This window comes from Sarcophilus harrisii, chromosome 1, assembly GCF_902635505.1.
Source record: "Sarcophilus harrisii chromosome 1, mSarHar1.11, whole genome shotgun sequence".
NCBI lineage: Eukaryota > Metazoa > Chordata > Mammalia > Dasyuromorphia > Dasyuridae > Sarcophilus > Sarcophilus harrisii.
The window spans coordinates 643,476,865-643,491,007 of NC_045426.1; the positions used below are offsets into that span (position 1 = coordinate 643,476,865).

Consider the following 14,143-nt stretch of genomic DNA (forward strand, 5'->3'; position numbering starts at 1 on the left):
GATCTCTTTGGGATACAGACCCAATAGAGACACTGCTGGATCACAGGGCATGCACAGTTTGATAGCCCTTTGGACATAGTTCCAAATTACTCTCCAGGATGGTTGGATCAGTTCACAACTCCACCAACAATGTATTAGTAAAATATAGTTTTTAAAAGTCTAAATGGGTTGATCAATTTATCATTTATATCAGCAGTCTCTTTAGTTCCCCCTTTTCTTCTTCATAATTATTGGTATTTATGTCATCAGAATTTTATTCTGGAATTATTATTTCCAATAATTTAAGCTAACTGCCTTTGTAGAATTTTAGGTTGTTGGATTCTGTCATTTATCTTAGTAAATTAAAAATTCATCTCTACAAACCAGGATTCACCTCAAATTCTCACTATACTTCCTCTCATCAATTTTTTTTTTTCTTTACAGTTGACTTAAGAGATGTAGCAAATAAGGTCTTTCCCATGTCTACTGCTTAGGAGTTCTTTTAAGAAAAGACTTCAATAAATATTGATTCAGTCAAACAAAATGCAGCTTGAAGGTTCTTTTAAGCAAAAGTAAAAATTATATAAGACTCTACGATAAATTTAAGTAGAGAGATAACGTTATCCTATAAACCACTGAGTATTGACACCGTCATCTATAAAGTAAGGAGATATGTTCACTTAAGATATTTTCCAGTAGCATGGAAAATGACTTGTACAAGTTAAAACAAAAAAAGATTCCCATTTCACAGTAAGGTTATCCAAATATTTCTATTCACAGTTGACAAAGAATTATATAAATGAAAGTTATTATTGCTAATTATTTTAAATTCTAGATTACTACGAAGCCTACTCAGTGAAATCCAGAATGTCAAAGCGATTGATATAGAGTGTCACACCAGACTGTAACAAGTAGCTGAATGGACAAATAGTTTATCCATCTGTCTATTTATGTACCTATGTATGTGTGTATGTATATATGTGTCTATGTATCCATTATGTATCTATGCAACTATCTATATATTCTGTATCCATTTCTGTCTGTCTATCTATGTACCTATTTATTTCTTAGATAGTTTCTACCCTCAGATTTGAATAAGCGGGAGAAATCATATTGGATAAGAAATCTCATAGTAATTTCAATGATTTCAAAGAACTCATTTCCACAAAAGTGTCTAAATCTTGTTAATACATTATTCTCTTAGTAATGCTATAGAACTACAAATCACAGAATATCATGTTTTCTGAAGAAACAAAAATAACTCCAAAAGTTATAGGAATGTGTTTAGTGGATGTTCTTGCTGTGAATTACTAAGAATTGTTAGTCTCCTTTACTACAAAACCTTTCTAGCCATCAATGCCATTCATCTCATATTCTATTTTTATTAGTCATGTTTGATTCTTTATGACCACATTTGGGCATCTTGGCAAAGATATTGGAATGTTTGCCATTTCCTTCTCCAGGTCCTTTTACAAATGAAGAAAATGAGGCAAACAGAATGATGGGACTTGCCCAGGGTCACATAGCCAGTAAGTATTTAATAAGATTTGAACTCAAGAAAATGAGTCTTTCTAAAATCCTAAATCCTAAGGGGTTCAGTGTTCAAGTAGATGTCTCTTTGGATATCCTGACTCTTCCCCAAGTGAATTAGCTTCTTTTCTGCCTATAGTTTACATCTCCATTCTGATTCTGCCACTTGGTATAGGAGGTAATTATATTGTAGAGCTTACCACCTCCCCAAATTTTCTATGTCCATGATCCTAAACTTGACATTCCCTTTTCTGATAATAATAATGAATAATAGTCCATCTTTCATTTTTTGAAGACCACCAATGATATCACAGGATGATATCTTGATTTGCTCACGAATTTAAGAGAGGCAGAGTTGTACAAAATCATTAGCCTCCTTCTCTCTTCCAGAGTCACTGAGGTTCAGAGACAAGACAAAAGTCAAGATGACTGGCGAGTTATACAAAGTCACCACTTCCTTCTCTCTTCCAGAGTCATTGAGGTTCAGAGATAAGATAAAAGTCAAGATGACTAGCGATGTGTGAAATGTAGTGGATCTCCTTGGTGTCTTCATTGTCTGACCAAGATCTAAGCACTCCATATTGACTGCTTTAGCCACTTTCATGGTCAATGAAACAAATTGTTCTCATCTGCTCATTCTTCTAGGACAGATTTTCACATTCTTGAAGTGGACATCCACCTAACTCACATATGGATTTGAGGTCTACTGGTTATCTTCAACATGGGTTAGCCTAATTTCCTGAGACAGTTTTACTGGGTTGTGGTCACTGTGTATGACATAGCTTCTTGGAGTTACAGGTGAGAAGTGCATACCAAATTCTGACACCAAGAAGGCAGATGGCCACCAAAGGGTAGATAGCAGCCTTGAAAAGGGCTCAGCAAAACCTCACACCAGAGATGCTAGTCCTCCTTGAAAACACCATACATGAAGCTAATTATTGTTACTGAAAAAAATACACCCTTGTGGTGGAATGAAGAGAGAGGGATAAAGATTAATTTAGCAACTGCTATGTGCCAGGCGCTATGCTAAGTACTTTACGAATATTATCTCTTTTGATCCTCATAACAACTCTGTAAGGTAAATAGGGTTGTTGTCCCCATTTTACACTTGAAGAAACTGAGGCAAGCAGAGGTCACAGGGTTACATAGCTAGTGAATATCTGAGACTTCCTGAATCCTGACCCTGCACTCTATCCTTACTTTAAGGTTTGCAAAGTTTACAAATATTATCTCAATCTTTACAACAACCTTAGGGGGTAGATGCTATTATCCTCATTTTATATATGAGGAAACTGAAGCAAACACTGAGTAAGTGATTTGCCCATAACTAGTATTTGAGGCAAGTCTTACTGACTTCAGGTCCAATATTCTGTCCACTACTTAGCTGACTTTAATTATCTCCCTTTGTCCTGCTCCTAAACATAGTTTTTGTTTTCTCAGGGACTTCTAGTCACTCCATACTTCTCTCATCTCCCAGTCCAGTACCTATATTTTCTGCCTTCAATCTTAATCCTATGGTTAACCAGTTAACAAAACACTGCCCTTCATCCTTGGATTCTTTGCTATTCTTTCCTTTGTTCTGTGCCAGCAATTAATGTTGGGTCACCCCTTCTCTATTATTACTCTCAAAATTGTGAAATCTTCAAAACTGTACCACAAAAGAAAATTATATTATCTAAATTCAATTGTAGAATGATGCAAATGACTTTCTATTATACTCCTTGTTGCAGTTGTTCCAAACCTTCTGTCAAGTCTATCCCTAACTTCTCTCCTTAACTTTAATTCTACATTTTTAATTATCTTCTGGATCTCTTGAAGGGGATTTCATATCAGAATCTTAAGCTCAAGAAGTTCAAAATTGAATTCAATATATCAAATAATAAACATTTATTAAGCACCTACTGTGTAACAGATACTGGAAATACAAGGATAAAGATAAAATCATCTTTGCTCTCAAATTTATGGCCTATTAAAAGATGCTAAATATATTCATATATATGATATACATATGTAAGTATAAATGGAATATATACAAATTTGGGAGGAAAGGTAATATAGTAGGAGCTGGATGATCAATAAAGGTATCATTATCTTTTCTTCAATAAACTAGTGTAAACTTTACAATCTCTGTGGAGGGTGATATGGTCCTTCAAATTACTCAAGTCTATAACCTAGGAGCCATCTCTGCTTCTTTCCTCTCTGACTCCTCCATCCATTTCCAAGTCTTTTCAAATCTGTCTCTGCAACATTTCTTATATCTAGTTCCTTCACTAAATTTTATGGTCACTACTCTAGTTTAGTCCAGCCTCCTAACTTGTCTGACACCTTTGCCTCCCTTCTCCAATATATGCTTTACACAACTGACAAAAATATTTTCTGCAACAACTCTGACCAAGTCATGCCCCAGCTGGACTTAAAAGAGTGGTTGTTAATGTTTTATTGTTAGCGTGGCAAGTCTCCAGTGGTGTTCCCTAGGGATCTATGGTTGACTTTGGGCTGTTTACAATTTTATCGATTTGAATATAATTGTATATAACCTTGTTATAAAAAACAATAAATTTGAAGCCAGAAAAGTGTTTGAACCGATGTACAATGAAACAAACCAAACCAGAAAAGCAGTATATACAATGTTTGGAATAACCATAGCAATGACAACAAATGATCATAACTGAGTTTGGTACTAAAAAAAGATATTGAAAAATCTTCCTTTCTACCTTTGCAAAGATGGAAGCTTCTGGGTATATAATATGGCATATGCTTTTAGTCTCAATGGATTGGCTAGTTTGGCTGTGCTGCTTTTTTCTTTTTTTGTTACAAGGCATGACTTACTACATAGGGACAGAAAACAAAATATATTTGTAAATGAAGATGATGTTAAAAACAAGAAATATCAATAAGAATTTAAAATAAGAAATTTCTCAGTGACTTGGATGTAAAGATGGCCTTCTCAGATTTGAAGATGACATAAGTTCAGGAAGGATAGACAAATACATTGTCATCTTCCAAAAGGAACTTGTTAGGTTAGAACATTGAACTGAATTTATTGATATGGAATTTAACAAGGATAAATGTAAAATCTTAACACTTGGCCACAAAATACAATTTCTCAGATTCAAAATGGGAGAAATAGTGATTGTTCTGAAAAAGATCTTGGGATTTGAGTCCCAAACTCAGTGAGTCACAGTGACTCAATGTGATGGCAGCCAAAATGTCTAATGCAATCTTGGATTACCTTAGGAGAAGCATAATTTCCTGGAATGGGTAAGTGAGAATCCTTGTCAACTCTGCTCTCATCAGATCTCATATGGAATGCTGTGTTAACTTTTGGTTTAAAGATATCATTGAGCTGGAGGATGTCAAAGTTTTGTCAAATCTGACAAAAGAAAATAAATGATCCACAAATAGTCAAAACAATTTTCATTCCTTTTCCAGTGGGCATTTCATCTTACCGGGGTACTATAGTACTTATACTACTGTCTTGTGATCCTCCATTTTCCCTTTGCAAGGTGAAAGAACTTGAAGTTGCCTAAGAGGGCAAGAATCCTTCTCTAAGGTAAGCCCTACCTTTTTCTTTTTCTTCCACCTCCTCAGAGGCAACTGGGATTTAGTGACTTGCTCAGGGTTACATAACTAGTTAGTATTGAGTATTTGAATTCAGGTCTTCATGACTCCAGGACTGGTGCTCTATCCACTATACCATATACCTGACTTAACTCTACCTTTTTTCAAGGAACTATACAGTCCTCTAGACTTACAATGCACTACACTAGGTAGAAGTCCCTAGTAAGCAGGATGAAACTGGGGTCATTAGAGTGTCAATTCTCCTCTTCTGGAGCTTTCAATTCCACATGAATCACAGTATTACTGAAGAGGAAGATCCAGGTTTACTCCTTTTATCATAGTTTTATGACAAAGCTCCTTAAGTTCCAGCTCCTGGCTTGGTCTATATCGTTGGCTTGGTCCAGGAATCCTTCCATGACTCTCTCCACCTGGCGTCATTTCTTCCTCTCCAGGGAAGTGAGTTTTTATCTCTATAAGTAGTCTGTTTTTCTCCATTAGGGATGTTGTATAGTTAAAACGTATGAACTAGCCATGAACTTCATTAATAATGTGGTATCTGTCCAGGGGCAGCTAGTTGGTGTAGTGGATAGAGCACCAGCCCTGAAGTCAGGAGGACCTGAGTTCAAATCTGGTCTCAGACACTTAATACTTCCTGCCTATGTGATCCTGGGCAAGTCACTTAACCCTAATTGCCTCAGCCAAAAAAGAAAAGTAAAATTAATCTTATTTTCTTTTTTGACAGATTTGCTAGACTGGCAGTTCAGAGAGATTCTATAGACAAAATATATGGATTTTAAAAACCATCTGACTATACCTTATATCCCTGTGGAAAAGATGGAGAGATACAGTTTGAATTCTAGTATAATCACATGAATTTGGAACTGGCTGAATGACTGGACCCAAAGAGTTATTAATGGATCTGTATCAACCTGTACAGAGATCTCCAGTAAAGTGCCAAATGATCTTGATTTTGGTCTAGCCCAAAGAATCTCAATTTTGGTCTGTCCAAAGAGTCTCTATTTTGATCCCATCCAAACAATCTATGATTTGAGTAAAGTCATAAATGCCATGCTTTTTAAATATGTCAGAGACATGAAGATGGAAGGGAAAGCTAACAGTTTAGATGATAGTAAATAAAAAGAACTTAACAATTTAAAAGAATGGACTGCATCTAAGTAAGTGAAATTTTATAGAGATCAATGGAAAATTTTATAGAAGGGTTCAAGGATAAACTGAACAAATGCAGGACAGAGGATACATGTCTTGAAAGTTTATGTGATAAAAGTTATGGAGGTTTTAGTAAATTACAAACTCAATATGAGCCAAAAAGCTTAATATGGCAATCAAGAAAGTTAATACAATCTTAGCTCAGATTGGTAGAAGTAGAATATTCAGAACAAGGGAGCTGAAAGTATAATTGCACTCTGCCTTGGTTAGACCACATCTGGAATATAGTGTTTAGTCATAAGTGCCGTATTTTATAAAAATTATGGATAAATAAGAGCTTATCCACATAAGAGTGACCAGGATGGTAAGAAGACAGGAGACTATGTCTTAAGAGCATCATTGGAAGAAACTGAAGATGATTAGTTTCGAGGGAAAAAAAAGTTAAGGAGGATCCAAATTGGTAGTCATCAAATTACTTGAAGAACTGGCATATAGAAGAGAAATTAGGTTTATTCTACTCAGTTTTAGAGGGTAGAATTTAGAACAGGAGTAGAAGTTGTAGTGGAGCATATTTAGACGATATAAGGAAAAATAACTTATCAATTAGACATTCAAAAGTACAAGTGATCATCTATGATTGTTTGGGATTCTGATCACTGTGGTGGATGTTGGTTGCTACTTGTTGAAGTTAAAGGAGATTCCTATTTAGGTAAAGACTGTTTCCAATTCTGAAATTCTATTATTTTGTGCAAAGTGGTTAAATAGTGAAAAGTGTTCTTTCCACATTACAGATATAGTTATGGAAGTTACATGGTTATAGAAACATATATATTTGAAAGTTTCTTTTGATACTACTTAAGACTTTATCCACAGACCTTCAGAAAGGTGTTTAAATAAAAAATTGATATTTTCTATTTTAAGTTGGGATGGAAGACTTGTGAAGTTAATGCCATGAGTAATATTCATTTGTGAAGAAAATGGCAATTAAGGGATTCTGAGAGAAAAGGATTTCTTATTGTAAAAAAATTATTCTTATTTCAATTTTTTTCCTTATCAAATAACCTAATGTCAGAGTTGATGGGCAAAATGGTAGAAGATGCAGATAATCCCTTCTTCCCTCAGAAGGAGGGAAGATGAGTGCCAGAACCTGATTTTTTAAAATAACATTTGATAGCTGAGCTAGAAAAATAACAGTAGATAAATGTTGAAATAAGAGAGTCAAGAAAGTTACATTGTTGATGAGAACATAATGTGAAGATAAGAATAGCTCTTCTGTGACAACACTGTAATTTCTTCTTTGTTCCTCTATCTTATCTAAGAAAGGAAAACTGGTAACTTTGCAATGTCTGTGAATATACTTCAGAAACAAAATGGCAGGGAGCCAATTGGCAATGAACTTAATCTACAATGGGTCAGAGAAGAGAGAATGCTCTTTTTAATTTACAAATATGCTGTTTTCCTTTCAACAAACTAAGTGTGATTACAAAAGATATTGAGAGATATACCAATCTTTGAAATAAAAGTGGAAAATAAAAGCTAATCTGGGACCAAAATAATCTAAGGGGTATCAAAGTTACTGAAATTAGGGCTCCAATATACTTTCCCAGTGTTATGATGAGAAGGTGATAGGGTGTTTCAGACCCAGCCTCTTTAGCTCATATTCCCAACTTTCTTCTCAAGACAGAAGCCCTTGAAGAGGATACTGAAAACAAGTCTTGTCAGAAACAAATGAAAAGGAGTATGGGATTGAGCACCATATCTAAACATTTCATTTGAGAAGGTAGCAACAGGTACACTTAAAACAACTATTATTACTATTGAATTCTCGTGGATTCAGTGAAGAGTTCTGCATTTCCTTAAGCCTTTGATCCCACCTCCTCTTGCTACCCTGGAGACTGTCTTGGGATAAGTATTATGATTCTTCCCATCTTGTCTGATCACTATCTTCATCTTGTCCATAGTGTTGAACTGCTTGTTACCTAGACTGTGACTGAAATTTTATAACTCATTTGTACTACAAACATTTAGTCTATAACCAACAATGGGATTATGCTGGCTGACAGTCTGTAGTACAGGGTATGTCCCAGGAGTTTTTACCATCTAGTGAGAGTTTAGGGGTAGAAGTTAGGGAGCTAAGGCCTGAGATGTAGGAGCTGGTGAAATTTGTGGGAAGGGGAGAGGGGGTAGTCAGAAATCAAGGACTGAAGTTGTGGTCAGACCTGAATAATTTTCTCAGGGATGTTGGAGACGGTGAAGCCATAGAGGCGTACTCTCTCAGGAAAGATATTGGAGAGTATTCGTCGGTCAAGTTGGAAGGCAATCTCCCCAACCAGACGCTCCCATGTCAGCTGCTTAGGGTCTGAGGAAAAGCAAGAGGACCATGTCAGAAGAAGAAGACTGTCAAGAGAAGGAGAGAGTGTGTTAGCAGAAGAGGAGGGAAGCTGACAAAACAGAGTGAGAGTTGGGGAGGATAAGGGAATAATGGTGGTAATGGTGGGGTTGATGATTAACAGGGAGATCTAAAAAGTTTAATTAAAAAATACAAAAGGGGTTTTCTGAAGGCATTGGGGGAAAAGAAATGTTTCATGGAAAATATACATATCTATATGAGAGAGAGAGAGATACAGAGAAAGAGAGAGAAGAGAAAGAAGACAGAGGTAGAGAAAGACAGAGACACACATGAAAACAAACATAGAACAGAGAGAGAGAGAGAGAGAGAGAGAGAAAGAGAAAGAGAGAGAGAGAGAGAGAGAGAGAGAGAGAGAGAGAGAGAGAAAAGCACTTTGGAAATGAGCAGTAGAGGTGGAACTGACCTCTGGGAGTTTCGTTGACTTTTAAGGTCTTCCGATGGGCCATCTTCCTCTCCATCTCCAGGAGATTCTTGTTTGGAGGTTCTGAGGAACGGGCCCCTCGGGCATTATTGGCAGAGGAAGAGGAGGTGCAAGAACGTGGTGGTGGAGAAGGGTAGGGATGTGGAAGAGAAAGGGTAGCATGTGCAGCGAGGGCACTACGAGGGGTAGGCTGTAGAATATTGCGCTGGGAATTATTGGAGGTGTCTTGGCAAATAGCTGCATTAAGAGTTGAGGGGGAAGATGTGGGAGCACTTTGGTGAAGAGAGGTGGCAGTGACTACAGGTTGGGAACTAGTGGTAGCAACAGGAACTGGAGGGGCAGATATGGGAATTGTACCAGGTAGAGGGACACTGGTCAAAAGAGAAGACATGGCAGCAATAGAGGGACTGCCCTGTGTTGAGGCTTCTGGGCATCTATAGAAAGTTGCAACGGGGGTTCCAACAGTTATGGTGGGTGTGGAAGTCTGGATTGGCTGACCCACAATTGCCATGTTGTAAGGCTTCACATCCGGAGATGGTTCCCAGCCCATTGTTATTTTGTTGCCATCAGTGGAAATTATGACTGGTAAGCACAGAGAAGGCAAGGTAAGGCAGAATATTAAAGTAAGGTGGGATTTAGGGAAGTGTCAGAATAGTGATTATGATTAAGGCAAGGAATAAGGTGGAATCAGAAAACAAGGGAGGTTACTTCAGTGCTAAGACAAGCCATCCCCATGACTTTTTGTTTTCTAGCTCCTATCCTCCCCTCCCCCAACGACCTTATGACTCTTCCCTGGCACTCCCCCCACACACCTGTTACCTTTGGGGCCCGTGGTAGAGGTAGCAGCTGAGGCTGTAGGGCTGTGACATCCTGTATCCAAAGGGGAGTGGGGCCGACTGGGATCATTTAGTAGCGTGTGGTTGGCCCTAGGCTTGGGCAACAAATTGTCTTGAGGGTCATTTAGAGCGCCTGTTAATGTGTTTGACATTGAAGTAACTGGAGAGACAGCACATAGAGGGTTTGACAATGAGTTCGACAGTGGGCTTATTGGAGGGACGGCCATCGGCCCACATAGAGGGCTTGACAATGAGCTCGACAGTGGGCTTATTGGAGGGACAGACATTGGCCCAGTCGAACAGTCCTGGAGAGAACTGCCTGTAGAGGTTACTGGGGGATGGGAACCTGTAGGAGGGTTATTTGTGGCTCCAGTCATAGGAATGACTGTTAGTGGGCCAGAGGGAGGCACTGTCAGTGGGTTGCCAGAGGTACCAGTAGCTGTAGAAACAGTTCCAGAGCCCATCACTGGGTTGGTCAAAGGGCAAGCCCTAGAGCTCTGCAAAGGATTTGCCAGTAAGGCATTTGGAGATGCAGGTATGGAACTGGCCAGTGGATTATTCAGGTTGCCAGCTAAAAAGTTAAGCAGTGGATTGTTTGGAAGAACAGCCACAGAGCCAGGTATTGTATTATTTTGAGGGTAGGGCAAAGAACCACCTATAGGGCTCGAGATAGGACTGGTTGCTGGGCTGGTCGAAGAGCTGGACTGGGAGTAATTCAGAATGTCAACCAATGAGGATAAGAGTCCTAACTCATCTAGTCCAGGGTCATTTGTTGATACTGGGCCTGCGGGTGGACAGGTACCTGGGGAGAAACAAAAAAGAAGCTAGTGAGATTTCAGATCTGTGGATAGGGACAGGAATCTGTGATGAAATTCCAGAGGTTGCTTCCTATTTAAACTAGAATGGAGAAATTAGCCAAACTTCATCCTCAATCCTTGATTATCTCAACTATACTCTCTAAGAGCAGAGCTATTTGTTATTGATGTGGGAAAGATTCCTTTCTTTGTGACTCCCAACCCCCCCTAGTTATTATAATTACCCTTTAACTCACAAATCCTGGTCCCTTTGTATTCCAATAGAAGATCCGGGTCTGTCCCAGCCCCACCCGGATCTGAGCCAACTTTGGGACTACACCCAAAAGCCCCTCAAGCTAAGTCTCCCATTAGAAAAGGGACACGCTGGGGCCTCCTCTTTACAGAGATTCCAAACATGCTAGCCATGTCAGGACCCTCTGTCCACTGGACCCTCTGTCCGGTACCCTCTTTATCTCTACCTTCACCTATCTCCTTACTTCCAAACCCCATAATAAGCCTCTTTTATCAACCTAGCTTTTGGGCTGATAAATGCCTTTATTGGGGACTCGCACTGCTACTACTCATTTACCCCATATCCTTGTGCCGAATCCAAGGGGGTTGCAGGGGAGCTCTATTTTGACTCCCTGTACCCCAAACCTGCTACTAGACATCAACTAAACCCTAATTTCATTTAGGTACCCCAAATCTAGACCTCAACATTATGAATTATGGTGAGCTATGGGGTAGAGACTCTACAAGAGAATAAGATACTATAAACCTTAGGAAAGAGTAGCTGGCTCTAAATCTGTCTGGTATCTCTGGAAGAGAGCTCTTTAGGAAGAATTAGAATGAAGTATAAAAATGTATGGAGATTAAACAGTGTAATTCCCCTAAGGGTTGGGTGTAATTCAAAGGAGCTTTCCATACAGCCTAGTTCCTAAGGCTTCCAGAATTCCTCTCCTTGCTTCCACTCCCCAAGTGGGGCAGAGAACTGGCCAAGAATTTAGAATTTAGAAAAGCAGTTTGTGTTTGTGTGTGTAAACCTGTTTGTTTTCTGTGTTTTCCTCAATCAGCTGAATTACAAAGAGAAAAGTGTGACTGTTTGGAATTTTAAAAGTGCTTGTTTTGTACATAATTGGATTTATGCAAATAGCTTTTAGCTAGAGAGAGGAAGGAGTAGTTCTGAAATAGGGAAAGTTTTTACTGCTACACAAAAAGGAAAAAACCTGACATTTCTGAGGACCTAGAACTGGCCAATTTGGGTCTGCAAAAATAAAGTTACAGAACTGTTAAAATAGTTTAGCAGATTCTGAGATTTTTAAGTCTAAGTTTTAAGTTGCTTGGCACTGTTATAAGAAGTTGAGTTAGTTTACTGTATTTTTAAGTAGGCCTAATTTACATGATTAAAAGCCTTCTGAGGGCCAGAACTTGAAACAGAAAAAAAAAAAACCTGCAGAAGAAAAAAAAAAAATAAACTGCCATCTCTAGAATATTCAAAGCTTTTCAGGTTTGTGGAATCTATCTTGGCTAGGCTGTTGTCCCTGACTGGCCTAAGTTCTTCTAGGATGCCCCAACTTCTTTGACATGTCACCCTTCCCTGGCACTTCTGGCATGGAAGATGGGCTAGTAATTGGGCCACAGACCTGTAGCTTGGGTCCAACCCTCTTCCCCCAGCTTCCTTAAGTCCAACCAATTTCTTAAAGCCCTGAGGACCGAGTTGAAAGGGCAGTTTTCTGCCACTTTAAATTTTGAAGCTATGTGTATTTAAATTGGAATTCTGATTCTGAACTTGTGTGAGATATCCTAAATATGTAATGTTGTGCCACAGTTCTTTTTTATTGTCCTGACTCAGTTTCCCCAATTGTCCTGACTCAGTTTTCCTAAATTGTCTTGCCTCAGTTTCCCTGAATTGTTCTGCCTCAGTTCCCAATTGTTCTGGTCAATGCTGCAAAACCACTCCTCCCTCCTAATCATGATGATCCAGATAAGGAGAAAGATCTATCTTAGACATCATTAGAATGTTCTGTGCCTCTCCCCATTCTGTAATCCCAATTTATCAGAATGCCTCCCCCTACCCTGTCAGAACTGGATTGACAGTCCTGAGTTCTTCCTGCTCTCAGTGCTCTGACTCTGCCCCTGCCTCGGTCTACCCCTATAGCTAAACCACACACACACACACACACACATATATGTATGTATATATATATATATATATATATATATATATATATATATATGTCATTGAGAACTTAACATTGTTTGCTGGATTCTTGGAGACGATAGTCTCATTCAGCCCTGGGACCAAACCATGGATCCATTTGGTCCCAGTAAGTCTCTCCCTTTCCAATAAAATTAAAAACTTTCTAATCTCTATCTTGCCTTAGTTTCTCCGGCATTACAGTAAGTATTTGGCCTAGTCATCTATCTGTTGCTAGATGCATATATCTATTTGTTTCTTTTAGTATTTTTGTTGTTGCTGATATTTTTATTTGTGAAAGGTGACCTACTCTAATTACTGGGGACACAAATAGGGTGATAGATGACCCCAGATAGGAGTTGGAGGTACAGATGCCCATTAGACTCCAGGGCCTAGTTGAAATAATTATTAACCAGACAACAAAGGCACTGGATTTGTTAGAGAGCATATAGTTAGCAAGGAAAGGGCTTTTATAAATTCATTGGTGGAACTCACAAAAAGAAAGGGAATACCTCATGAGGTTGGGGCATGCTCTTAGCTGGTGGATTACATCCTAAAAGAGTTAGCTGTAAGGAAGAGAAGTGAGTCTGGAAAGGATAGTGCAGTTAAGAGAAGTATCACGTGGTATTGATGGAGTACAGATTCTAGGGGAAACATATCAGTGAGGAGGTCCCCTGACCTTAGAGTGTTTTGTTCTAACAATCTGTCAATGATTGTAAAGTCTTTTGGCTTTAGAATCAGTGATCCTGAGGTCCCATCCCTTTCCCTTCTCTCCCCTCTCCTCCCCCAATCTTAGAGTGCTATTGTTCTAACAATCTCTGTCAATGATTGCAAAAGTTTTCTGGCCTAGGAATATAATAATATTTCTTCCCTTAAACTTTAGAGAAGATATATTAGTGATTCTGAGGCCATCTGATCTTAGAGTGCTATTGTCAAGGATTCTAAAATCTTTTGGCTTTAGATTAGTCTTACAAACATTATTCCCTATTAGATAATCTGTTGAGTCAGTGATAACCAAGTTCTTGAGACAATAGTGAATAGACCACCCCTCAAACCTACCTGTAAAGCCATAAAAATAGCAAATAAGTAACATAAAGCTCTGATTTAACTTTATCCTTTAAATCTATTTTCTTTCTTTTGGTTCCTTGCTAAATCCTTTTTGGAACTTATGGAGATGGTTTCAAGCCTGCAGATTCTTTTGAGACACCTTGTGACAATGGCCTGTGACCCTCCAACTCTTCTGAACTT

General features: G+C 38.5%; 1 protein-coding gene across 5 annotated transcripts in view; it reads right to left on the bottom strand.

Moving 5' to 3' along the window:
• Positions 1-14,143, bottom strand: part of SPATC1 (spermatogenesis and centriole associated 1) — a 101,864-nt gene that overhangs the window by 12,892 nt on the left and 74,829 nt on the right. The window contains exons 2-5 of one of the 5 annotated variants that reach the window (XM_031947403.1): positions 10,560-10,706; positions 9,888-10,037; positions 9,051-9,650; positions 8,457-8,596 (exon numbers count right to left, since the gene is read on the bottom strand). In XM_031947403.1, coding sequence (XP_031803263.1) covers positions 8,457-8,596; positions 9,051-9,650; positions 9,888-10,037; positions 10,560-10,706 — 1,037 coding nt within the window. Of the gene's footprint in view, positions 1-8,456; positions 8,597-9,050; positions 9,651-9,887; positions 10,707-14,143 lie in introns of all 5 variants that reach the window. The other 4 variants (XM_031947402.1, XM_031947400.1, XM_031947399.1 and 1 more) reach the window with 4 other exon arrangements.